This window comes from Canis aureus, chromosome 9 (genome assembly GCF_053574225.1).
Source record: "Canis aureus isolate CA01 chromosome 9, VMU_Caureus_v.1.0, whole genome shotgun sequence".
Taxonomy (NCBI): Eukaryota; Metazoa; Chordata; class Mammalia; order Carnivora; family Canidae; genus Canis; species Canis aureus.
In genome coordinates, this window is record NC_135619.1 from 74021650 (window position 1) to 74048807 (window position 27158).

General features: G+C 50.5%; 1 protein-coding gene and 1 long non-coding RNA gene across 4 annotated transcripts; one reads left to right on the plus strand and one right to left on the minus strand.

Annotated features, from left to right (window-relative positions):
- Nucleotides 1-861: 861 nt before the first annotated feature.
- Nucleotides 862-19090, minus strand: LOC144321187 (uncharacterized). Its single transcript, XR_013386945.1, has 3 exons — nucleotides 18366-19090; nucleotides 15188-15367; nucleotides 862-4290 (listed from the first exon to the last, which is right to left on the minus strand). It is a non-coding gene; the product is annotated as an uncharacterized LOC144321187 (long non-coding RNA).
- Nucleotides 12291-22964, plus strand: LOC144321186 (uncharacterized). Of its 3 annotated transcripts, none has more exons than XM_077910688.1 (5): nucleotides 12291-13805; nucleotides 17048-17195; nucleotides 17523-18964; nucleotides 19880-20007; nucleotides 22485-22964. In XM_077910688.1, exons 3-4 carry the CDS (start codon nucleotides 18719-18721, stop codon nucleotides 19997-19999), a joined length of 366 nt encoding a protein of 121 aa, XP_077766814.1. In that variant the 5' UTR covers nucleotides 12291-13805; nucleotides 17048-17195; nucleotides 17523-18718; the 3' UTR covers nucleotides 20000-20007; nucleotides 22485-22964. The 3 variants fall into 3 exon arrangements, with proteins under 3 accessions (XP_077766814.1, XP_077766816.1, XP_077766815.1); XM_077910690.1 differs by having other exon boundaries at nucleotides 22544-22964; XM_077910689.1 differs by having other exon boundaries at nucleotides 12293-13805; nucleotides 22700-22964.
- Nucleotides 22965-27158: the final 4194 nt, after the last annotated feature.

Genomic DNA, 27158 nt, shown 5'->3' on the forward strand with positions numbered 1-27158 from the left:
TTTTATTTAAAAAAAAAAAAAAGATTTTGGGGGGATCCCTGGGTGGCTCAGCGGTTTGGCGTCTGCCTTTGGCCCAGGGCGCAATCCTGGAGTCCTGGGATCAAGTCCTGTGTCAGGCTCCTGGCAGGGAGCCTGCTTCTCCCTCTGCCTGTGTCTCTGCCTTGCATGCGCGCGCGCTCTCTATCATAAATAAATAAATAAAATGTTTTAAAAAAAAGATTTTATTTTTAAGTAATCTCTACACCCAATGTGGGACTCAAACTCACAACCCTGAGATGAAGAGTTGCATGCTCTACCAACTGACCCAGCCAGGCACCCCAGGAAAAAACAGACTTTAAATTAAAAAAAAAAAAAAAAAGGGGGGGGATCGCTGGGTGGCGCAGTGGTTTGGCGCCTGCCTTTGGCCCAGGGCGTGATCCTGGAAGACCCAGGATCGAATCCCACGTCGGGCTCCCGGTGCATGGAGCCTGCTTCTCCCTCTGCCTATGTCTCTGCCTCTCTCTCTCTCTGTGAGACTATCATAAATAAATAAAAATTAAAAAAAAATTGTTAAAATAAATAAATAAATAAAATTTGTTAAGAGACAAAGAAGTACATGATATGTTAATAAAAGGTTCAAAACAGCAAGGAGGAAAAGCTATTGTATTTTTTTTTCTTTTATCTTTTCTTTTTCTTTTTCTTTTTTTTTTTTTTTTTTTGCGGGGAGTGGGGGAGAGCAAGTGCGAGCGGGGTGAAGGGAAGGGAGAGAAAAATGCCAAGCTGGGTTCACAACCTAACAGGGCCTGACATGGGGCTCAATCTCATGACCCTGAGATCATGAGCTAAGCATAAAGAATTGGATACTTAACCAACTAAGCCACCCAGGGGCCTCGATAAAAAGCAATTATTGACATTTACACATCTAATAACAGATCATCAATATGTAGGAAGCAAAAATCATCAAATTGAAAGAACTGATAGTCCTAAAATAATAATAATAATAATACTTATACCCTACTCCCAACGGATAGAACAACCAAAGAGAAGATAAGGAAACAGGATTTGAACAACACAATAAACTGACCAGATCCGACACACACACACACAGCACCGCACTCAACACACACCACCACACATCTTCTCAAGTGCACAATGGGCAATTCTCCAGGATGGACCATAAGTTAGCACAAATAAGTCTCAAGAGATTTAAGATAAATAACATACAAAGTATCTTCTCCAACCACAACAGGATATAGACCTCAATAACTGAAGGAAAACTGGGAAATTGTTTTCCAGTGTAGAAATTAAACAGTACACTTAAAAAATATATTTATTTTTATTTAAAAAAATTTTTTTAAAGATCTTATTTGAGGGCAAGCCCGGGTGGCTCAGTGGTTTAGCGCCGCCTTCGGCCCAGGGCTTGATCTAGAGACCCGGGATCGAGTTCCACGTCGGGCTCCCTGCATGGAGCCTGCTTCTCCCTCTGCCTGTGTCTCTGCCTCTCTCTCTCTCTCTTTCTGTGTCTCTCATGAATAAATAAATAAAATCTTTAAAAAATAAAAAAGTAAAGAATTGACAATACTTTTCAAACTTTTCCCAGAAAATTGAGGGAACATCCCCTAATTTGTTTTATGAGACCAGCATCACCCTGAGACCAAAGCTTTTGAAAGAAACTACAAGATATCTACTGACCAATATCTCTTATGAACATTGATGCAAAAATCCTCAACAAGGGACTCATGGGTGGCTCAGTGGTTGATCATCTGCCTTCGGCTCAGGACGTGATCCCATCGAGTCCCACATTGGGCTCCTGCAAGAGCCTTCCTGCATGGAGCCTGTTTCTCTTCCCTCTGCCTGTGTCTCTGCCTGTGTGTCTCTCATGAATAAATAAAACTTTTTAAAAAATCCTCAACAAAATATTAGCAAACTGTATTCAGCATCATATTAAAAGGATTATACATCATGACCAAGTGGGGTTTATTCCTGGAATGTAAGGATGGTTCAACATATGAAAATCGATCAGTGTAATTCATCACGTTAACAGAATGAAAGAACGGAGCACCTGGGTGGCTCAGTTAACTGTCCGACTCTTGATCTCAGGGTCATGAGTTCAAGCCCCACGTTAGGCTCCATGCTGGGCATGAAGCCTACTTAAAAATTTAAAAAAAACAAAAAAAAAAAACAAAAAAACATGACAGATGAAGATGTTGGAGTGAATAGGGTGCCTGAGTGGTTCAGTTGATTTAGTGTCTGACTTTTGATTTTGGCTCAGATAATGATCTCAGGGTCGTGGGATCAAGCTCTATATCAGGCTCCATGCTGGGTATGGAGCCTGTCTAAGATTATCTCTCTCCCTCTGCCCTTCCCCCGCTCTAAAAATAAAACCAGAGTGAAAGGACAAAAACCACATGATCATCTTAATGCAGAAGAAACATCTGAAAAAATCCAACACCTTTCCATGATAAAAAGACTCAATAAACTAGGGATAGAAGGAATCTAAATTAACACAATAGAAACCATATATGAAAATCCCACAGTACTGAAAGCCTTTTCTGTAAGATCAAGGAGAAGGTAGGGATGCACGCTTTTGTCATTTCTATTCAACATGGTACCGAACATCCTAGCCAGAGCAATTTAAGAGAGAAAAAGAAATAAAAGTAATCCAAATTGGAATAGAAGTAAAATCATCTTTGTTCACAGATGATATGATCTTCTATGTAGAAAGTCCTAAAGATTCCACAAAGAAACTGTTAGAACTAGTAAATCAGTAAAGTAGCAGGATACAAAGTCAACACACAAAAATCAGTTGCATTTCCTATACAACAATCCATCTGAAAAGGAAATTAAGGAAACAATTCACAATGGCATAAAAAAGAATAAAATGCTGGGGCAGCCCTGGTGGCGCAGCGGTTTAGCACCGCCTGCAGCCCAGGGTGTGATCCTGGAGACCCCGGATTGAGTCCCACATCGGGCTCCCTGCATGGAGCCTGCTTCTCCCTCTGCCTGTGTCTCTGCCTCTCTCTCTCTCTGTGTCTCTCATGAATAAATAAAATCTTTAAAAGAAATATATAAAAAAAGAATAAAATGCTTAGGAATTAACTTGACCAAGGAGGGAAAAGACTTGTACTCTAAAGACTACAAAACATTACCACCTCAAGAAATTAAATAAGACAGATAAATGGAAAGGTATCTCATGTTCATGGGGAAGGCTTAATATTATTAAGATGTCAATACTGATCAAGACCCTATGTGCTGGAGTGGACAGGGTCTTTGGGTCCAGGAGGAGAAGATGCAAGGAGACAACCGTCCTGCTTCATGGGTGCTCGGCTGTCTTCAGTTGTCCTGGCTCTGGTGCCCATGCAGCACATCTTAGAGGCTGGGCCCTGGACACCAGACCCCAGGACTTAATGTATTTAATTATCTTTCCCCTTCACTAGGCCAGGATTTCTTAACAGTAGTACTATTGACATTTAAAATTTTTGATAAGTGTTTATATTTATTTAAAATAAAAATCAAAGACTCATAACCATAAGAATAGTTAACACATCCCTCACTCACAAGAACTACTCTCTTAACAAATTTCAAGCATACAACACGGTGTTAACTACAGTCACCAGGCATACTTGGACGTTAGATCCCCAGAACGTATTAACCTCTAACTGAAAGTGGGTATCCTGTGGCCGACATCGCCCCATTGCCCAACCCCACTGGACTCCCACACCACCCTCGCCCTGCCTACATGCCCTGCCTGCTGGCCCCTGCATTGCCTTGTCCCATTCCTGTGGTCATGGATTGAGGTGTGCGGCAGCAGCTGCTTCTGGGCTTCTGCTCAACACACTCCCAGGAGTGCTTCACATCACACCCAGACTCTGTACACCTTCTCTCCAGCCTGAGGGCTACCCTCTAGCTCTGAAGCACAGAACACAATAGGGTCTTCTCGGCACCCACAATTGTGCAACCTGGAACTGCAACAGGTATCAATGCCCTCCGTGAACTCCAGCCAAGAGGAGAGTAGAGTCATCCTGTGAATTCTCTCATCCTAGCACCCTGGATTCTTCAGAGATGCTGCTGGCATCTCTGAAAACGTACCATGAGATGGAGCAAATCAGTTTGTCCTGAAGCTGTGGCTGGTTCGGTAATGTTCCGTCTTTTATTTGCTCTTCTTCATTCCTTTTCTCCTCACTTCTGCTTCCTTGGACTATACTTCCTGATAAAGAGTTGGCATGTGAGCTTCTGCCTCTGGCTCTATTTTCCAGGGAAGCTGGCAGTGCACAGTCCTCTGACTCACCACTCTGTTGAGCACACCACAGGCTGGAGTGAGAGATGAGCATCTGTCAGGACTCACCTTTGCTAGTGGTGAATTTAAGCAAATTTAAGCAAAAAGAAGACTCATGAAAAGGGTATTGGGCTTCTCAAAATAAAATTAGAACTATGACCCAGCAATTCCATGTCTTGTAATATACTCAAAAGAATGGAGGGCAGGACCTTGAAGAAATATTTGTACACCCATGTTCATAGCAGCCCTATTATCCACACAGCCAAAAGGTGGAAACAACCCAAACATCCATCAACAGATGAATATATAAACAAAATGTGGTCTATCCATATAGTGAATATTATTCAGCCTCAAAAGGAAGGGAATCTGGGGCACCTGGCTGGCTCAGTTGGAAGAGCACATGACTCTTAATCTTGAGGTCGTGAGCTCGAGCCCCACACCGGGTGTAGAGATTACTTAAACAAATAAAACTTAAAAAAAAAAAAACGGAAGGGAATCTGAGATATATTACAACATGGATATACCTTGAGGACTGTCTTAGTCTACTCAGGCTGCTATAACAAAATGCCACAAATTCAGTAGCTTATAAACAACAGGAATTTATTCCTCACAGTTCTGGAGGCTGAAAGTCCAAGGTACCAGCAGATTTAGTGTCTGCTGAAGTTCTGCTTCCAGTTGCTACATGGCTATCTTTCCGCTGTGTCCTCACATGGTGGGAAGGGCAAGGGAGCTCTCTGGGGTGAGTGCTAATCTCATTTACAAGGGCTTCACCTTCATGAACCAATCACCTCCCAAAGGCTCCACTTCCAAATGCCATTACACTGGGCGCTGTGTTTCAAAATATGAATTTTGGAGGACTTCAACACTTAGTCTATGACATTACACTACATGAGGTAATCTAGTCACAAAAAAAGATAAATATGATTCTACTTCTACGAGGTCCCTAGAGAAGTCAGATTCACACACCCAAAAACAGAGAAAGTGGAGGAGGATTCTTCCTAAAGAATTGCAACCAAAAGGGGTAAGAATTGAGTTTATGTTTCTCTTTCCCTGAGACCACTGCCCCATGCCCACTGCCAAAGTGGAGAAGTGCAGTGGACACCACATCCCCATCACCTTGAACTAACTGAAAACAGAGTTCAAGGCTAGCAGAAAACCCCAGGAGATTTCTGGAAGTGAGAACCACAGAGAGGATGAGACCTAAAATCTATGTATAAACTGTGCTCATGTCCCTGGCTGACCACAAGTTTATGTGTGTGCTACAAACCCCAGGGTGATCAGAAGAGCAGAGAGGAATCTAGAAAGGCAGCTAGATGAGATCTGTGAGTTTATTGCTTTTTAACTGCATGCATTCCCCAAATATGTATAGCTTGGGGGATAGAAAGCTGAAGCTTTACTGCCTTGGGGGACCAGTGAGCATAACCTGATGCTGGCAGAGAAGCTGTGAATTTAGAAGGGAATCCTCAGAAGCAAGGGAGCCACAGGGATAATGAGCTCCTATGTATATATTTTACTGAAATCCTTGACTGACTCAGGTAACAAAACCTGGAGCTAGAAGCGGAAAGGAATGAGCAGAGATATTAACTGCTTGTAATATGAACATAGGCACTTTACTGCCCTCTTAAGCTATGACAATAACACAACCATCATAAGAACACAACAGAATCCAGAGTCACTATTATGTATTATCCAAAATGTCCAATCTTCAACCAAAAATTAATAGACATACAAAGAATCAGGAAGGTATGGTTCGTGATCAGGAAAAAGAGTCAGTAGAAACTGACTCCCAAGTGAACCCAGCTGTTGGATTCAGCAGACAAAAATTTCAAAACATCTATTATAGGGATGCATCAATCATTAGGAGATCGTTATTTTAATGACTGGGCAGATATGGAAACTTAAAAGAGTTTTAAGAACTATTAAAAATGGAATTTCTAGAGCTGAACAGTATGAAAACAAATGAAAATTTTGTGTTTTTTTTTTTTTAAGATGGCCTGACTAGCAGATTAGAGATGGCAGAAGAATTGGTGAACTTCTAGAGCAACAGAAATTAAACAATCCAAGAAATGGAGAATAAAAGATTGGAAGAAAAATGAACAGAGCCTCAACTATGTGTGGGACAATATGAAGCAGCCAACATGTGTCTGAGTCAGAAAGGACATGGAGAACGGGACAGGTAATGTATTTGAAGAAATAATAGAAAAACTACCTCGGATATTGTGGAAAGCATTAAAATTATAGATTCAAGAATTTCCATGAAAACAATGGAAACTACTCCTAGGAACATCAAAGTCCAACTGCTGAAAACCAGAGTGAGAAAAATCTTGAAAGCAGCAAGAGAAAAAGAACAGGTTATGTAGATGGGGAACAGTTCTATGATTAACAGCTGACTTCTCAACAGAAGACTTTGGAACATCACACTCCAAGTGCTAAAATGAAAAACTGGCAAACAAGAACTCTATATCCAGCAAAACCTTCAAAATGAAGGCAAAAGAAGGAAATTTTCAATAAAAACTGAAAGAATTTGTTCCAAGCAGGTCTTCACTGTAAGAAATGCTAAAGGAAGATGGTCAGGGTAAAAGGAAATAGCCTCCAAATAACCTCAGAACAACAGGTCGGAATGGGCGCCCATGGAATTGGTAAATATGTAAGAGACTAGATGGATCATTCCAGTTCCAGCCGGAAGCCAGAAGCCACCCAAATTCAAACAGAGAAGTTTTAACAAAGAATTATAAGTTGGTAAGAGATGGTTAACTCCTAAAATGGACAAAAGAGATCTTTAAGGATTACAGAAATAGCAAAAGCAGAAAAGAGCTGTTGCTTCTATGGCTTGGGGAGAATAAATTAAGAACTTAGGAGGAGGATGTGTGCCCCTAAGGCTGAGATGCGAGCTCCAGGGAACGCGCAGCCCAGCAGTGGCAGAAACAGGACAGAAGGTGCTGGCTGAGGCCAGCTCGTAGGAAGTGACCCACTGTTGGCCAAGAGACTCCCTGGAGAGCGAGCCCCCGCGGGGCTCCTGCGAGCTGCCTGCGGCCACCGGTGGACACGGAAAGCCCAGGGACCGGGAGGGAAGCGAGGCTGGGCTGAGGCCTCGCGGCGGCCCTCTAGCGCCCTCTATTGGCAAAGCCTAGCGTGGCTCGGGCAGGCGGAAGGAAGCGTCACAGGGGCCAGCTCCAGGTTCACGGCGCAAGGCAGAGAAGGGCAGATTTGGAGCTGAGGCCAAGCACTGAAAACCGATGAGCTATATATTAACTTCTACTTCCTAGAGCTTCTTTAAAAGACATTATTGTTGAAAGCAAAAGTAATAACACTGTATTTGCTGTGTTTATAACATTAACATCCTTTAGATGACAATACCCGTATGGGTGGGCTGGGGTGAATGGAAATGCACTGTCGCTGTGTTTTGTTGTTGTTTTTTTTCTTTTAAGATTTTATTTATTTATTCATGAGAGACACACACACAGAGAGAGGGAGGCAGAGACACAAACAGAGGGAGAAGCAGGCTGCATGCAGGGAGCCCGATGTGGGACTCGATCCAGAGTCTCCAGGATCACGCCCTGGGCTGCAGGCCGCGCTAAACCGCTGCGCCACCAGGGCTGCCCTGTCGCTGTGTTTTACCTAAGTAATCCAGAACTAATTCCACGTAGATGGGAATAAGTTAAAATTTGTATTTTAATCTCTAGAGCAATCTTTCAAAGGACAATATATGCAAAGACATACAGATGGAAATCCAATAGGAAAATTACAAAAGATTAAAAAATATTGTATTAACACAAAAGAAGGCGGGAACAGAGGAACCCACAAAGGGGAGACAAAGAGCAAAACTGCAGACCTAAATCTAACCTAACTGCAACCAAAAGGCCGTGTAGATATAATAACACTCCAGGTAAAAGTTAAACATTTCGGACTGGATAAAAAGCAAGGTATGACTCTGCTGCATACTTAACAAAGGCGCAGATAGGTCGTATCTGGGAAAAGTCTGGAAAAAGCTATGCCTTGCAAACAGGAAGTCTAGGAAAGCTGGAGATTATACTAATATCACACAGCACCGACTTTAAGGGGAAGCATGTTATTAGAGACAAAGAGGAACAGCTCGTAACGATAGAAGGGCCAGCTCAGCAGGAAGACATAGCAACCGTAAATGGATATGCACCTCGTAACAGAGCTTCAAAAGGCAGGAGGCAAATCTGAAACTGTGCTCGGAGAGTTCACCTGTCCCAGCGCTGATACAGCAGCGAGGGAAACCTGTGACCCAGGGAGAGAGGGGAGCCCACAGAAATCTTGGGGGCATGGGAACCAGGTGGAGGCCCTGCTGCCGGGAACTGCCCCCAGATCACAACTGGAAGCACTTCCACGAGGACACCGCTGCCTCAGCTCTGGGCACAGACGCCCCCCGCAGGCTGCACCCACCCTTGCCACTCAGCCTGGACGCTGGAGCGTGACACGGCCACCTCCCCAGCCCAACACACAGTCCCTGGCTCTTCCGTTGCCTGCTCCTGCTCCATTTCCTGAGCTGACCCTGAGTCCACTTGGGCATCACATAAGCCACCCCACGTAGTGTCATCCTCCCTCAGTGGCTGTTTGTCCCATTTGCTGAGGAGTTGGGTTTGGAGAATGTAAAGACTCGCCCCAAGCTCTGCCGCAAGGAAGTGACGTGGACAGGATGTGAGCCAGAGCTTGTGTCCAGGGGGTCTATGGACTCCCTCCCTGCTGCTGAATACCTGTCAGGACGGGCTTGTCTCCAGGCCTCTGAGCCCCTCATCTCGGGGACCGTCAGTACTGTGGGGCTCAGAGGAAGGAGCACCCTCCCATCGGTGGGCTGGCCACAGCCTGGACGAGGCAGGATGAGGAGCCTGTGTCCGGGTGAGGAAAGCCGGCTCTGGAAGAGCCCTCCCAGTTGCCTAGGTAACAGTGAGCAGCACAGGGCCCCTCCAGGGTTGCTGTGGGACATGCCTGTCCCCACCCCATTCCTCAGGCTGCCTCCTGGGGGGTTCCTAGGGGAGGTGAAGTGAGGGCCACACAGTTAACACGGGTCCCCAGGGAGCTGCCTGCCTGGTGGGAGAGCCCAATGAGCCCCTGGGCTCCATCCAGGTGCTAGAGGCAATTTGTGGAGGTACCAAAGGCCTGTGTGCATGTGGGGCTGTTGGGGAAGGGAGCCCCATGACTTTGGGGTCATTACTGTTCCAGGACTTCCTGGCAGGCTTGGCATGCAAAGTCCCCAAGAAGCCCTTTTGGGTGGATCTGAGCCCCCCAGCTTTACCCAGGAGAAGTCCAGAAGCAGATGCCAGTCTTGGTCCTCAGTCCATTCTCAAGGGACATCTACTGTGAGGGACAGTCCCCAGACGCTGAGAACGCCCACTGGTGAGGCTCCAGCTGCCCCCCACCTCCTGCTCTGGGGCCCCCTTCCAGTGGGCATGTGCTCTGTATGTCTGTGAGAGGCCTCCTGTCTGCTGCTTGAATGTCCTGGGCATGCAGAGAGGAACTCACAAGTCGGGTCCAGGTTCCCAGAGGTGAGGCTTCAGAGGAAGTGGTGGATGGGACATAGAGAACGCCTCAGAAGCTCACCTCCCTCCCGGAAAGCAGGTGAGCTTGGGGAGCCAGGGGGCATTAGACCCCCTGCCAGAGTCCCCCACGGAAGGAGGATGTCCTAAGGCTGGAGAGGGGCAGTCTTTCCTGTTCCTCAGGACATTCTGGGGCTGTAGAAACCCTGGAGGCTGCCCAGGGCCTGTCCTGCCCTCCTCCTGTGCCCTCAGGCCATGGGGAAGGATAGAGAGGGAGAGAGCAGGGTCCCATGAGGCTGGCCAGGCCACTGCAGGGACAGGCTCTCGGCTCCAACCAGCCACGGCCTGTTTGGGCTTTCTGTGCACCGTGCAAGGAGCTGTCAGGTGGGTGGCAACAATGATCTGGAGCCTAGGGTCCCTGACAGAAGGGGTGCCTGCCCATTTCTTAGCCCTCTGCCCCAGACTTTATGACAGCAACAAAGAATACAAGTGCTGCCTGGGGTCTGCTCAGAAGGCCTTCAGGCAAGGCAGGGAAGGGTTGCTTGTTTGGCCAGCGCTGCCAAACCTGGGCAGAGAGGCGGGTGGCGTTGTGGGGGCCAGAGTCGGCCGAGGACCAGGGTGCTCCAGCTCTGGCAGCCGGCCTGCCCTCTGTCAAGATGCTGGAGGAGGGGGGCAGGGGAGGAGACCACACAGGACTGTGGGCAGGTCGTGCTGGCTCTCCCCTCCTTCCTCTCCCGGCGCCTTTACTGTCCAGCCAGGGTCTGGTGCAGAGGGAGTGCCCTCACTGACGGCCAGAGGGCAGGGACCGTGCTTCCACCTACGGGCAGCTTTGCTGGTGTGAGGAGCTTCTTGTCTGCCCGGCTGTGTGCCCCGGCCCAGCACAGGAAGGCCAGTGTTTGTGATGCCCACAGGGGGTGCTGAATGGATGCAGACACTGGAGAGAGGGCAGTCCAGAGGCCAGAACTGGGCCGTGGTCACACTCTCAAAACCCTAAATTACCCTTGCAAGTCAGCTTCTTGGGGGGGAGGGGTGGAATCCTCCTGACCCCAAGTCTGTACCTTCTCGTGATGTGTGTGCTCAGGCTCAGCTGCCCACCTGCATCCACCTGCACCCAATTCCCAGGGCGCCAGGTGCCTGGTGCTCTGACCCCAGGCCCAGGAACCAGCTGCTTGCACTTACAATTAAAAAGGAAGTCAGACACAAAACCCCTGTGCCCTTCAGGCCATGCCAGGAATAGTCACGAGGTGTGATATTTTGAAAACATGAGGTCGATGTCAAAGAGTGTGGCTCAGCCCTCCACCCAGACCTCTGGCGCCCTGGCTGCCGTATTTTGGTGCCTGAACCTTTTTAGCCTGCAGAACATGCCACTTCCAAGGAGGTTTGGACTGAAAAACCATCAGGCAGCAGCCTATTCTTATCAGCTGTGCAGGGGCACAGGGTGTGCCTGGGGGGGCCTGGGGGGGGCTGGTCTTTGCTCCCCCTGCGCCATGCGACTGAACCGCTCACACCCAGACTCGCCTCTGCGTATGGCCCAGTTCTCATCCACCTTCTCCAATGCCCTGGAAACATCTGCCACAGTGTATGGATTCTCTGTTGACCCCGAGCTGGGTGTCAGGCCCCGCTGCCCATGCTCTGGGTACCCCCAGGCCTGTCACCCTGGGAAGTCAGACTCATGGTGCCTGGAGTGCAGGTGAGGAGACTGCACCCTAAGAGTTAAGGGTGTTACAGAACTGATGTAGAGACCAGTACCCCTGCCCTGGCTCTGAAGTCCAGGGTACTGCTTTGGGGCTTCAGGGACGGTGGCTGGCCCTCAAAATGGTGGGGCCTGTCTCTTCATTATACTGGGCCTGTTTCCCAGCCCCGAGCAGGATAGGGTTCCTCGAGCAAGAGCCAGATGACCCTTCCCCATTCCCCCTGCAGCTCAAGGATCTAGGGTCCCACAGCCTGGGTCATCCCCCAGTGAGGTAGAGGCTCCCCATGCCTGCAGGCTGGGGTCTGGCTGCCTATTCCTGTCCCACCACCTGCCGGGTGGCCAGGCGGGGTGGGTTCCAGGGGCAAGACCCCAGCTATTTCTAGTGCCTTCTGCTCCAAAGCTGCGGTAAACACCGTGTCCCAGCCTCTCTCAGCCTAGAGACCTCCCCTCCCAATTGGCACGGCCAGGACTGCGGCTGTCACATGTCCCAGCGAGACCTGGAGGAGAATCTGTGACATTTCCTGCAGACTGTCCTCCTCCTGCCGCAGAAATCCCAGCTCCCTGACAAAGCGAGTCCTCCCCAGAGCTGGGTGTCTGGACCAGGCCACGCTCAGGGGCTGCAGTGCGACAAGGCCCAACCCCAGGCCCTGTGCATCCCCAGGCTGCCACCACTACCACCGGCAGCGCTCCACACGGTGCCTAGCTGCAAGTGCTGGCTCCGCGCTTGGTAACCCCTATTTTGCATATGTACCTTAATGCATTAGCATTTCAGGATTTATCTAGACAGCCCAGGCAACATCCTGCAGGCGCTAGTCCCAGGGGCTGGATGCTGGGGAGGGGGTGGACTGCGGTGTGCGGCTGTCCATCAGCTCCTGCTCCCAAAGCCGCAGTGGCGCCTGTGCGGGGAGGGCACCCCCATGGCTGCGCGCCGGCTTTCTGCGTGGTCAGAGCTGGCCGGGGCTGATATCTCTGCGCGATGCTTACCACCCACCCAGGGAAGTCTTCCTGGCTAATCATTCTGTTTTCCCAGAGCAGGTGGGGGCAGGGCCTCTCCCTGTCCATTATCTGGCAACAGCGAGGCACTGAGCACCCAGGCAGAACATTCTGGGTTTTGCTTGAATTAGCCAGGAAACAGCAGGGAATGTTTGAGATACGTGAATATTTGTGGCTCTGCAAGCCCAGAATCAACAAACAATAATCAGCAAATCAACAAAAATTATACCAACAATCAACAAATAATAATACACCAGGAATCCACAAGTAGCAGGAGCGAGACTAAGTATTCTGGAACCTCTCAGCTCGTTGATGGCCCTTCCTCAGTTTGCTGAGCACCTCCACGAGTCCAGCCCGGGTACCTCAAACCTGCTACCCTGTTCCTGGTGCTCTTTCCCAGGGAAGGGAGTCAGAGCTCGGAGAGGCCGTAGGGTACAAGCGCCCAGAAAACAGAGCGACAGCAAGGACATGGGTGCAGGCAGCTCATCTGGGAAAGGATCCAGGGAAGCAGGCAGGAGACCCAGACAGAGCCACTGCAGGCAGAGGGCTAGAGCTGCTCACCTCTGCAAACTCTCAGGGCTCAATCTGCTGGGGACGCTGAGACACCATCTAGCAAGCACCCTGGGACGGCAATCAAAAGGCAGGAAGGCTGGGAGCTGGCCTGGGGCTCTCCTGGCTTCAGGGAGACCCGAGACCCTTGAGGCTCATCACCCAGCACCGTCCACCTTGGCTCTGCAGATACTGGGGTACAGGCTAGGGACACCCTGAGAGCCTGGCCCAGGTGCATTCTTCACACCATGTGGCCTTGGAAAAGGAGGTGACAATGATGTCAAGAAGGCCTGCTCCTACAAAATGCCCCAGAGAGTCACAGGCCAACAAAAGCCTTTGCTTTTCAACCACAGCAATGCACTCTAGGAGCCTCCTGCCCAGAGCTCAGTGACCCTACTACTGGGTCCCCTGTCATCAGGAACAAGGATGTGGTCACAAAGCAGGGTGTCCCCACTTTGGCAAAGCCTGCATGGATGAGGACAGACATCCAGGGCAGCTCTGTCAGGGCCCAGATGGGGGAGAGGAATCCAGGGCTTAGGGGGTCAGGGTGGGGCTCTTGAGAGCAACCACTGGGGCCCTAGGAGGAAGTCACAGGGTTGTCGGAGGTCCAGAATGCAGACAAGTCCATCCAGAAGTGTCTGTGTTTTATGCTGTGTGTACTGGCTAAGCTGTGTTTCCAAGAACTGGCTCACTGCTGGCGGGTGCCCTGCGGTGTGGGGGGCCAGAGGTGCCTGGCTCCTACCCGCACGTGCTGGAGGTCCACGCAGCTGCCCTCAGACCTCACCTGCACTGCTCAGGAGCTGCATGACCCTCCGTGAGTTACTTCCCCTCTCTGGGCTTCAGAGGTGATGGAACCTCCGCATGGGGGCGGTAGTGAGTATTAAGTGAGAGAAGGGGGTACACTCAGGGCCCAGGGAGAGCCAGCACTGGGGGGGGGGCTACCACTGTTATGATTATCATTACAGTCATCACCGTGATTGGACAGGCTGCCCTTTCTTTTCAAGATGCTCTGTGTGGCTTCTCTCATGACCCTCTTTTGGGGCCATGGCTGATCAGCTCCTGTGGCCCCTCCCCACTGTCCCTCCTTTCTTCTCCTCCCTCCTCCTCCGTCAGGATTTGAATCCTGGCAGGAGCCAGCTAAGGCCACAGCCTAGTGCCAAGCCCTCCCTGTGGAGGCTGGGGGACAGGTCTGGAGGGTGGGGTATGGGCTTAGGTGGGAGGGGAAGAGGGGTGAGGACCTGTGTGTGCACCTAATATTTAGAGAGCAGCTCTTTTTAACCCAGAGCAAACGGAGAGGGAAAAAGGCATTCATGGAGCTTTCCCCCAATTTATAGTGAAAATACCTTTATGGATACCCATAGACAGAAATTATACCCTCACAATAAATACTTCCTAGATTATTTTGCAGGTGAATGGGCCTGCCTGCCTGCATGTCACCAGAATGTTCTCTCCAGGTGTAACTGGGAGTCTGGTGGGTCCCAGGCTGTTTCCTGGGCCATGTGTGTGGTGGAGGTTAAGGCAGCCTGGGGACCCTCTACAGCCAACACCCCAATTCCCCCTCTTCTCTTGCCACTTTACCCACCAACCAGGGCCAGGTGCTACGGGACCCCATCCTGCCTGAGACCTCTGCTCTGCTCCACTGGCTCGGCCCCTTCCTCACAGACTCGGGCTCAGGGCCATCTTGCCTCTAGCCCTGGCCCTACTTCCTCACTTCCTAGGAGCTGCCTACCTGTCCTCGAGGGTTCCTGCCCCTCCATGGCAGAGAAATGGTTTGGGCCAGTCTTCTGGAACCTCTGGACCTGATGCCCTTTACAGCCTCGAGCTATGACTGAGAAAAGAGCACCTCTTCCTAAAGATACCTTGTTACACGTGATGGCAAGTGGCCACACATGCTGTGTGATTAGAGCACTGCCCTTTTCTGTATACAGGCTTTAGATACCCGCACTGGGAGTGGCGCCTTCCTAGATGTCTGACTCCGTGAAATGCACAACCTGTGCGACTTCACGGGGCTACCCTGGAAGGGCCCTTCTTTGGAGCTGCCTAATGCAGTTGCTCTTTCAACAGTGCGCTCTGAACCACGTCTGTGCCCTGATGGGATCTCTTCAGTTACCTCTAGATTCCTCTCCACATCCTTTAGGCCCTGCCCCTTGCCAGCTTTCTCCAGGATTCCCTCTATTAGGCTGGGCTCCAGCTCACCTCAGAAAGGCCTTCCCAGCTACTGGGCTTTCCTGGAGGGCTCATGCCCTGATTCATCTGTGATTTATATTTGCTGTGGGATCGTGTTCTGATGGTCTCCTGACTGCAGGTGCTGTGGGGAGCCCCGAGTGCTGACGGCCAGTGTGGCCCCACCTGCAGAAGGCCTGTCCCAAGGAGGTCCTGGGCAGAAAAGGACTGAATGAATAACCAAGGTCTCCTCGAAACTTGCCTCTCTGCTGTTCTCAGCACCTGCACCGCCTGGCCAATCTCCCAACCCTCGGCTCCTCCTGGGTCCCCCTCTCAGCAGTGGCACCACCATCCACTCAAGCACCAATCCCCCCTCCTGGTCCCCAGGCCACAAACCCTGTCTCTGCAGCCTCTATCGGCGTCCCAAAACCAAGCCTCTTGTCTTATGCTCCTTGCCCAGCTCAGGCCCTCGGCACCCTCCCCAGGAACCCACCTCCACCCTCCACAACTCTGTTCTTCACATGGGCCAGCAGGAGGTTTGTCCAGAATGCATACCTGGCCAGCACCCCCTTCTTCTGTGGCTGCCCTTGGCCCTAAGGTAAACCCCAGCCTCCTGGGCCTTCAGCACCCTGGCTCTCTATCTGGATGTCCTCGGCTGGCCGGCTCAGATATCCCCTCTCAGGAAACCCCTGCAATGACCCCAACGCCCCCCCCCACACGCTCTGGGTACACCCCCACATGTCCACATTGTGGGCATGAAGTTGTTTCCCCACTAAAGGGAAGCCCTTTACGGCCAAGACCATGTCAAGACCTCATATTCCCTCCCCTTGGGGCAGACTCAGCCCTGGCCCATGGTCATCATTCTTTATCTGCTTTGGTCACTCAGGGTTCAGATCTCTGGCTGGCCACGGGAGCTACTGTGTGTTCTGGAGCAGAGACACATCAGTGGTGATTTCTGAAGGACCGGAGCGGCCAAGAGGTCCTAGGCTGGCAGCCTGTGCACAGCAGCGGCAGCCCCAGTTTTTCGGAATGGGACTCATTAGGGTGCTGCTGGTCTCGGGCACGAGGGGCCTCTGCTGTGCCCACCTAGTGTCCCACCTAGCACCTAGTAGGAAAGGGATGTGTACAGGTGGAAAGGTCTCTAAGTGGAGCCCCTCCTGGGTGGCATGAGAATGAGGTCCTGAGGAGGAAAGTTCAGAGGGAACCAGTAGGGTGTGTGGATAGGGGAGAGCAGACACCTGTGCCCCAAATGTGCATAAAAACGTCCAGTCGGTACAGCCTGTCTTCCCTTCCCTCTACCGTCCATCACTCCATCACAACGACCTCAGCCCAACACCTCTACTCCTGTCAGGAGGGAGCAACAACCACTAGGTCGCCAGCCAGAGGGCCCTACGGCCCCAGAGAGGCTGGTGGGAGATCCCACAGACAGACGCCGGCTGAATCCTGGGAGGTGATGAGCTCACCGTCCAGCAAGGCTGATTTTCATCTTCTAAGTATAGACGAAATTGCATTCTTGGAATATATATAAATCCTTATTTTGGGGTTGGCCAATTGGTGCCAACATCTGATGTCGACAAGAGGTTTTTTTTTGCCTGTCTGTATCTTCAGGACGGTGGTATATCGGGAAGGTTGGTCACTTGACCAATGGTCAACCTGAACAGCTCTGGCCTGAGAGGGGGACAGAATGGGTTTAGGAAGCCCAGGATTTGTGAGCTAATTCCTCTAGTGACAGTGCACACAGAAAAGAGCTGGTGGCCCTGAGAAGTCACTCAAGGACACCCGCCTTTTCATTTATTTTGATAGGTGGAATTTAGTTTTAATTATTTAAGAGAATACTTCATGAGATATTTTCAAAGAGAAATGAGATCTTAATAATCTAAGCTCTCATTACAGCCCTCAGCTATTAAATCTTTATACAATTCTGCTGGAAACTCAGGAGGAGGCTGGGATTGCAGGACCGTGGACTCGGGGTCTGAGTGAGTGGAAAGCGGTGGCTCCAGTGTGGCTGTTATCTCCCCATCTGGGGCCTCAAGTTCAAAGGGTGAGGACTGCTTCCCAGGGTGAAAGTGCAGGAGGGAGGAATATGCTCACAACCACTGAGAATGGGGAAACTGAGGCAGGGGTGGAACCAGCTGCTGGAATCCATTGGGGTTGTCTAAGGAGACCTGGAAGCTGTCTTCCACAAAGCTGGCTTACTCTCACTCTTGCTAAAGTTAACCCCACTCTAAAAGTGGGGAATTTTAGTACCTCAGGGGAGAGGTTGGGTTTGTTATTTTTACTACCCCAAGTTAAACCATGCATGTCCACTGTCTGTGCTCATCACTGGGGCCTTATTTCCACTCCCCTGATTCTCTCCTCCCGCCTCCAGGGCGCTCTGGCTCACAGAAACTGGGCCCTGACTCAGCAGGCCTTTGACCACAGTGCTGCCTGTTAAGAAGAAATGCCTGGTGAGGACCCTGTGGGTGGACCCTTCTCTCTCCAGATTGCCTACCATCTCCTCAGAGGCTCCCACTCCTGACCTCCACCACCACCCCAGCTCCCTTGGGTCTCCCCACGGTGTGCTACAGGAGCCTCATCTGCACACATCCAAGGTCATCACAGCCAGACCCACTGTCCTCACACCTCCCGCCCCAGGCACCTAAACTGGAGCACCTGAGGCCTCAGAGTCCCCTCAAGTCCTGTCGACGTCAGAGCCTCAGCCCACCTCAGATCAGTGCCAACTTCCCACCTGCCAAACGCAGGCTGGGCCTCTGCTCAGACCTTTGGCATCGCTGTCCTCAGGCCTGGCAGCTGCCCACTGTGCCCGTGGCCTGGTCTGCTCTGCCTGGAGTTCCTTTCCTGAAGCGGATCTGAGCAACCTGTCACCCGTCCATCAGCAGCCTCTGCCTGGAGCCCACATCTAGGACTCGGGCCTGCTCCTGACCTCCCCACCAGGGCTAGAGACAAGCACTGAGGGTGACCGCTGGCCCTCCGTGTCCCGAGTGCACAACAGCCTGGTGTCTCCCTGCCTCGGCCCATCTCAGGTCTGATGCCTGAAGACTACACCTCTCCTCCTAGGCCTGGAAAGCCCCAGCTGGTGTCGAGAGGCAGTTTAACAGCTGCTTCCTTCGGGGAGCCTTAGGAACCTAACGGGCGTCCCGGAATTAGTGAGGGAAGGAATGCACGAATTCTTCTCCCGGAGAGAGGGAAGTGGCCCTTTGTCCCCCGTTACCTGCCACCATCACTGTGGACTCACAGCACGTCTGAACCAGGAGGCACGTGGAAATCATCTGGGCCCCTTCACTGATGACGAAATTGCCTCGGAGAAACCGAGGCGGGGTCGGCAGCGGGAGCACACCCTGCCGTGCGCCTCATCAGAGCCTTCTCCCCGGCAGCCCTCAGAGCCCCGAGGCTCCTCGCGTTGGCGGGTTCCTACAAGCCGTGGGCTCGGTGTCAGGGGTAAAGCACACAAAGCACAGATCCAAGTGAGAGGTTCCGCCTCCGGCAGCCGATCCTAGAGCCCAGCACACGTTATCAGTCACAGACGGAGACCAAAGACGCAGGCAAGCGTTGGAAGAAGGGTGGATGTTTCCAGAAGAAAATAAACAGGTGGTTAGTGAGAAACCTGTTGGAAACATGCCTGCTGCCGTCCGGGCCCCGGCCGCGGAGACCCCCGTCGGCGACGCCCCGTCGTCACAGCCTGGGGGGCTCTGCAGCTGCCCGCCGGCTGGGAAGCTTCAGCGGCGACTGCAGCGGGGCTCCGGGCGCGGCGGCGCCACCCTGAAGGGCCGTTCTCCTACACTGTTCCCCGGCCACCCTCGCCACCCTCCGGTGAGTCCCCAAATGGTTACGAAGTGACTGACGAGGTTCTGGGAGCCAACCGCAGCCCGAGCCGAACGTTAACAGAAGAAGGAAATTACCTCCGTCTCCGCGCCTCCTATCCGCCTCGACGCCTTTCCCAACATGCCTCAGCAGCTAGCCGCTCACATCTGATTGGCTCGGACTGGGTCACATGCCCTGTCCTAAGCCAGCCATTGGCTAGCAGAGCCATCGGCTCAGCCTATCAGAGTTTGCCCCCGAGTCACATGGCAGAGCCCGGCCCGCCTCCTCAGCACGCGCAGGAGCAAGCACGTGCTCCGTGTGGGTTCAGGACCCCGGAGGCGGCTCTCGGGAGTCCTCACAGCAGCCCTGCCGAGGCCACTGCACCCGGGTCAGGGAACCAGGAAGACGGGGCCGTGCAGCACGTCACCCAAAGGCCCACAGCCTGTAGGAGGGGGAGCTGGGATTTGAACCCAGACCTTAGCTGTCGCCACAGCCATCCAGTGCAAGTCCTTTGTACGACTTAGGTGTGATTTGCATACCGTAAAGTGGTATCGCTTTTTTGAAGCGTACAATTCAGTGGTTGTTGGTATATTCACGAGGTTGGGCAACCATCACCACAATCAATTTTAGAACAAGCTCGTTACCCCCAAAAGAAACCATTGGTCCTGTAGCAGTCACCCCTTTATTAACCCCCATATTGCCCTTGGTCACCACTCATCTACTTTCTTTCTCTGGATTTGCCTGTTTGGGACATTTTACATAATGGGATCGTAGGCCGTGTGGTCCTTTTGTGTCCAGCTTCTTCCACTTAACATGATCATATCGGGGTTCATCCATGTTACAGCATGTATCACTACTTCCTACCTTTTATTGCCAAATACTGTTCCATTGTATGGATACTTCATGTGTTTATTCATTCATCAGCTGAGGCACATCGGCTATTTCCTCCTCTTGGCTGTCAGAACTGATGCTGCCATGAACATTCGTGAACAATTTTTATACGGACAGATGTTCTCATCCTCTAGAGTACATGCCTTGGAATGAAACTGCAGGTAAAAGTCTCTTTTTAGGAGGTGAAAGCACCGACATATTGAAGGAGTTAGTGGGTGGGGTTAGTGTTTTGAGCACTGGAGAGGGAATTAGGAGGTTGTGCTCTGAGCTGCTGACTGGGGACTGTAGGATCTTGGCCAAAGGCCTTCTCTCGTGGATCCCAGTGACATGGGTGCTGGAGTGGATGAGCCCAGCCCTTAGAAGGCACCTGCATGCACGCTTCCTTCCTGGGGAAGGAGCCACAGTTTCTCTGGCACTGTGCTGGCAAGAGATGGTGGTGCCCCTCCACACAGGGCAGAGAGGGCACAAGATGAGGGCATCTGCCCTGGTTTTGGCTCCCTGACCAGGCCCTTTGGCCCTCAGAGACAGGAAGCCCCTGCCCTCTTGCTGTAATCAGCATCAGTTTATCATTTGCTCTTTAATACCTGCGTGGCTTTACTCCACCGTATCCACTTGGATTTGAAAGTAAACCTTAGCTAATTCGAATAAGATAGCCATGTAAAGCTCAGCCAGAAATTTAATTATATTTACTAAACAGCTAATAAATATTTACTACAAATCTCATTGCTCCATAAAATTGAAGACCGTCCCTTCTGCTTGCTTTCTTGGCTTTGAGGTAAGGCTGAGGGAGAAAGGGAGAGAGAAGGGGAGAGAGAGGGTCCAGCCTGTTTCCAGGTGACAGCATAAACGTGGTCCTTCAGTTGGGTTTCTTGTAATGAGACCCAATCACTCCCAAGTTCCTTTGATCTCAGCTTGATCATTTTATTCAGAAAGCAAGCTCTTACAAGGGTTTATTTCAGTTGCAATTCCAAACCAGATCTCTTTGATTATGTGTGGGAAGCTTACAAAATTTTCCACTGAGATGATTTTTGAATTAAGTGAAAACTTAGCAGTTTTACAATTTTTGAATTGTAGATTTTCACCTCCCCTTTTGGTCTCATAAGTCCATCGCTGGGTGTTTTTAAATCTGAAATTTGCCATAGGCTGAGTCCTCGAAGAAAGATATATACCCTTGACATTTAAAAAAAATTAATGGAAAAGCACTAAATCCCTTCAAATGCTACATTGAAATGTAGTTACAGCTCTTTCTTCATGCCCAGTGAGAATTTAATCATAGCAAAATCTTAATGTTTAATATTGAAATCTTTATCCAAGAGACCCAAAAATTGTTTTGTAAGAAGGAGCAGCTTGGCATTTCCTAAACCTGCTGACACAATTCCCTGACTCTAATTTGAGGCTGTAATAACGGGAGAGATGACTCAGTGACCCTGACTTTTGCCCAAATCCAAAGTTTGGGGCCCCAAGGGCAAAAAGCTTGGACTTAGACAAGGGGCACTGCTCTGGGAGTTCCTCCAGGGCTGGGTCCCATTTGCCTCCAGGACCCTCAAGAGCTCCAGAGGATCTCCATAGATCTCAGTTCTGGGGTGAAGGACTCTGGAGGTTTAGGGAATGCTCTTGGTTGATGGCTGTGCAGGTCAGTGTGAGTGGCACACCTAAGAGTCAGAGGGTCAGAGGGCCAAAACCAGACCCAGGAGACAGTCCCTTTTTTTCCCCCATCCGTGCAAGTATAGAGAGTTAGCAGGCCTTTGGGACCACTGGATTTCTGGAGTGGGCACTATTGGTGCCTGTATGAGATAGGCTTGCTGTGTAACAAATAACCCAGGAGCTTAGTGACTTAAAATAACAATCATTTATTGGCCTTTGATTCTGTGAATTAAAAGTTTGGGCTGGGCTCAGCTGGATAGGTCTATAGTCTCACCTTGTGGGCTCACTCATGTGGCTCTGCTGGGGCTGGGTGATTTAGGGTGGCTGGATGCACATTTCTGGCAGATCAAGGCTATTAACTGGAATGCCTTGGTTCTCTTCTCTGTGGTCCCTTTAGAAGTTGCCTTGAGTTCATTTCCATGGTCTCATGGCTCCAAGTGCCACAAGAGAGCATAAACTCCAATGAACAAGCACTTTCCAAGCCTTTGCATGGATTACATTTGCTAATATCCCATTGACCAATGCAAGTCATATGGCTAAGCCCAGTTTTAAGGAGTGAGGCATAGACTCCTCCTGATGGAAGGAGTAACAAAGTCACATGTGAAATAAATAAATAAATAAATAAATAAATAAATAACAAAGTCACATGCAGAAGGGCATGGATGCAGAAATAGGAATTTGTGGCATTCTGCAGCCTAGCACAGAGCCCCACTTAGACTCCAAATGCTCTGAGTGTTGGCTGCTAACAGCTCACAGCTGCCTTCTCCAGAGAATTGCTTCAGCTGATGAGAGCCATGCACCCCAGCTTACATTCTTTGTCTCTACCTGGGGGTGCTCATAGCCAATGGCTGACTGGTTCACAGGCAGGGGCAACTGTGGCGTGACTTGTCATCCTGAGCCCATTGGGCACCAGTGAGGGCATGACTTCCTTTGGGACCCCACACCCTCACTCAGCTCTTTTCCCTTCCCTACCCCACTCTCCTTCTCTACCCAGTTGGCTTTTATTGAAAAACATGACCTCAACAGATCACACGTCCCCAAAATACCTCGCAGGCTCTGCTTCCAAGGAACTGAATTGTGGAGACTGTATTTTCTCAGGACGGTCCAAGATATTTTCTATTCCACTTGTGTCTCTAGAGGGTGCCCTGGACACCCCCTGCTTGCAACCAACAGGGAATGCCGAAAGTGACACTGTGTGACTTCCAATAGGTTACCAAATGTAATACAGATCCTGCCTTGTTGACTGGAAACCCATTCTTGAAGCCTCTAGCCTGTCGGACTGTCCTGAGGCTGCCGTGTTGTGAGAAAGCTCAACTAGCCCACGTGGAGAGATGCTCAGCCACCCCCATACTGTTCAGAGGTCACTGCGATTTGACTGCAGCTGGAGGGGAGACCCTACTCAGCTAAACCTTTCCCAAATTCCTGACCCACAGAAGCCTTGAAAGATAATAAATGATTGTCGGCTAAGCCTTAAGTTTTGGTCTAATTTGTTGGCCAGTAATTGTGACCATACACTGATCTGAGACAATATCCATCTCCCTGTTATCATGGAGAACAGAAGAGGAGCTTCCTGAGGACGTGAGACACTGTCCAAACCACTGGTCCTCTGCTCTCATTCGTGCACAGGCTAATTCTGTGTGTGTGTGTGCGCGCGTGCACATGCGTGCGCACGCAAGCACGTGTGTCTGTCCTGTTGGTCCCATTTCTCTTTCCACTCCCAGAGCCTCTCAAAGTGCCTGGCTCACGGCAGTATCAATGAATGTTAGTAAAAGTTCCTATACAGTGAGACCCTCGTGTTTGTAGCCAGACAGATCCTCCTTGTTCTCCAGCAAGCCATCCTGCCCCTCCAACCCCCTTCCACTAGAGAATCCAGGAGAGAAGCTTCCACAACAGTAAGTCTCTTTGTGACAGACTGGTTAAAGGTCTTTCTTCTTTGTTGGAAATTCTGGAAGTGTGCCCATTTCCAAATTTTGTCTGGGCTTCCTCTCAGGCTGCCTTCTGCATCTCCAGCCTTTCAGAGCAAGTCCCCAACCTCAGGAGTGTGGCTCTGCAATTTTCAAGGACCAGGAGAACAGGAGAGGTCCAGGAAGGAGGTGATTCCTGGGGGCAGAGCTCTGGGATTTAAGATGCAATTTGGAGGTGTGGGCATCGATTCCCAGCTCACGAAGGCTGCCCTCTTTTCAGGCTTTGCTCATAGCTGAGTCTAGGGGACGAGCAGTAGGGAGAATGACACACGTCATTCCTAGGAGGTTGAGAGTGGTAGGTAGGGGTTGGTGGGGGGAGAGAGGTTGGCAGAGGAGTGATGGGGGAAACGGTGAGTGGCAGGCAATGCATGGCAGGCATGTGGAGGACAGTGGTGATTGCAGGGAGCACTCATGGACAGGATGTTAAGGGAGTGCGGAGGATGTGGTGGGAAGAGAATTGGTGGCCGGGGAAGATGAGGAGGATGGTGGCAGGAATGGCACGGGGGAATGGCGGGTGAGAGTGAGGGGTGAGAAAGGGATGGTAAGTGGCAAGCAATGGCTTGGGGCGAAATTATAGCATTTTTGAAAGGATCCTAACTTCAACGCATAGACCTGAATGATGCTACTGGATTTTGCCTGATTACAAAAGGTTTTAGGAGTTCTATGTTAGGCTGCCTTGTTTTTCTGGGCAAATGTCAGAGACTATATTGCATTATTAGTTTCAGGTCTTTTGACAACCCAGTGGTAGCCGGGCCCTTCTCTGGGGGCAAAAACCACTGAAAAATGACTTCAGCAAGTTCACATTCACCCCTCCTTGCAGCCAGTCTTGGCAGGGAGCCCTGAAGCTTGGGCTAAGGGGAGTGAAGAGGAGGGAGCGGGGAAGACCCTTCACAGGCCATTACCCACAGAGGGGAAGATGTGGTCTCCCCCCTGCTCATCACCACCGCAGGCCGAGCAGCTTTTTGGGATTTATCAGCAGAACAGGCCCATTCTTCAACTGCCCAGTGGACATTGTGAGCATAGGAATGAATGAGTGTTTCAAAGATATACAGGTGGATGTTATTTTTTGATCAATCCTGGGGCAAAAACAACTTTATTTATCCTTAAAAGTGATGGGGGAAAATGGAATCAAGGCTCTAGACAAGCTGGGGGTACTTCTCCTTGATCCTTTTCTAACATTTTTTTTTCTTTTCAGACTCAAAAGACCTGACATCCACTCAGATTGAAGCAGGAAAGGAATACCCAAGTCCAGGTTCTTTTTAATTATTTCATTTATTTATTTGAGAGAGAGCACAAGCAGGGGGAGGGGCAGAGGATGAGGGAGAAGCAGACTCCCACTGAGCAGGGAGCCCAACTTGAGGCTTGATCCCAGAACCCTGGGATCATGACCTGAGCCGAAGGCAAACGCCTAACCAACTGAGCCACCCAGGCGCCCCCCAAATCCCACTTCTCGATCACCCAGGCAGCTTCGGACGAGCCTATGCCTATTCAAATTGTTTCCCTACAACGGGCAGAGTCCAAGGGAGGCCCTGGGTGAACGCCAGTTGGTGTTCTTTCTGGGGAGTGGCCTGGGACAGCCTTGTTCTGAGTGCTGGCATCTCAGTTTCTGCATTTGGACTTGCAGAATGAAGGGCCCCATCAGAAGAGCAAAATCCCCAAACCAAAGTTAGAGTGTCCGACTTTGGTTCCTTCACCATCTGTGGGGAAATTTTTTAGTTTGCCTCATACTCAAAAAGAAACAGCAAGGGAGGAAAGGCCATTTCCTGTGACAGCCATCAGGGGCAGCCACATCAGGCTGCGCCCTGAGTGCCTGAGTGCCCACCCTGGCAGGGCCTCCCCCCACTGTGGCTTCACGGGCAGCATCACGAGGACGGTGTACAGGAGCCCTGCCCGACTGCCTCTCACTGTCTCTTAAATCCCCCACAAGAGGGGAAGTGCCACTGGAGAGGCACAGGGGCATGCCCAAGACACCTGGACCGTGGGCCAGGGTCCGTAGAGAGCCCAGGTAGATGTCCACGCCAGCCCTCGGTCCCTTTAATGGTGTCCTCAAGGCTTGTTGGCCAGCTCTGGGTCCCCTGGCTTTAGGAAGTACAATACAGCTGGTGTTTAGCAAACTCTTGTTAGCCTGATGAAGCAGGGCTATTTAGGTGCCCTGCTAATTGCAGAGCAGTGATTAGTGACTTCAAGAAGCCCTAAAACTGTCATTTCAGGTATCAGCACGTAGCAGTGTTAGATCTTCCTGTGAAATGAGCTTATTTGGGCCCATGTTAAAAAATAGTAGAGGGAAATTCAAATGTGGTAGTTATGAAAACTCATCTACATTGCAAATCGCTCATGGAAATTAACATCTTAGAGCCATTGATTAGCTAGAGGTGTAATGAGAACATGAGTTTGTGAATCTGCTGTTCTTATGCTCGCTACCTAGGACAGAGGACAGAGGTGATTTGGCAATTACAGGCCTACTTAGATCCCTTTTGGCCTCCAGACTGGAAACTCCACACCCCAACTGCCCTCTCCAAGAACCGCTTCGTAGGCCCACCTCCACAAAGGAGGGCCAAACTGGATTCTTTCATACTGGCTCACCCAACACTGGCTTCAGCTTACTCTTGAGGCCTTAAAATGCCACCAGAGTTTGGGAATTCTCATTGTAGTTGATTTGATTAATCATAGTTCACATGCCTCAGGTGAATAACAAGACACAAGTCCATGTAGGCTGCCCCAAACACAACCCGGCCAGAAAGAATGAAGTCAGAGCTGGTTATGGTGGCAACTCCCTGGGAGGCAAAATCTGTGGTGTTCTAGAGCAGATTCTTGATCGGCTTCGGGTGGGCAGATACCAGGCCCTGGGTTTCTCCTGTGTCCACGCAGAAGTGGACACAGTGGTGTGGTCAAGGGGGTTGGCCAAAGGCCCCCAATTTTCAGGAGCTCCCCACATTTACCTCAAGTCCACATATTAAATAAAGGAATCATGTTGTCATGGCAATAAGGATTCAAGACAGGTCCTCTGGACACTCTTCTAGACAGATGATCACATCATAAACTTTGTGGAGATTCTGGAGCTGGCACTAGCTCTGAACCAGTCCTGGCCTTTGTGGGGAGCTGCTTGCTGATAAATCTGACAGCGTGAAACTGGAGTTACATGAAGTGGACAGGAAGGATTTGGCTTGAGGCAGAGGTTCACTTGTTCATTCGTTCATTCATTCATTCATTCATTCATTGGCACATTCATTCACTTAGCCGAATATTTTAATGGCAGCCTAGGGCCTTCTGCCAGAGAGAGTGGCAGTGGCTTCTACCCTAAGTCAGGCCTGCAGCAGCCCTGGAGAGAGAGAGAGAGGGAGCAGACCCCTTGGGCCAAAGCCTTCAGACAGCCAGGTGATGGTGAACCCAGGCCCCAAGGTTCTCCACTTGGGACTGCTCAGGAACAGTAGGAGGAATGAAAGCCCATCATCATGAGTTTTTTTGAATATAACAAACCTTGTTAATTCAGACTCTCTTAATCTTGACTATTTCATCCCAGAATGGGTGGAACTTGCATTTTGCATGGCACACAAAAAAGATGTGTCAGCAGAAGTGAGGAAAAGAGCTTTTACACAGTTGTAGAAATAACACCAGAGTCGTGTCTCCTTGAGGGTAGTGGCTTTTCAGACTTTTTCACCGAGGCCCACAGTGAGAAAGACGTTTTACCTGAAGACACATGAACA

Excerpts from the sequence above, each read along its gene's own strand:
- LOC144321186 (XM_077910688.1), top strand. The coding sequence starts at position 18,719 with ATGTTTCCAGAAGAAAATAAACAGGTGGTTAGTGAGAAACCTGTTGGA. Across the intron at positions 18,965-19,879 it reads GCCACCCTCGCCACCCTCCG|CTGAGGCACATCGGCTATTT; the intron begins GTGAGTCCCCAA and ends TTCATTCATCAG.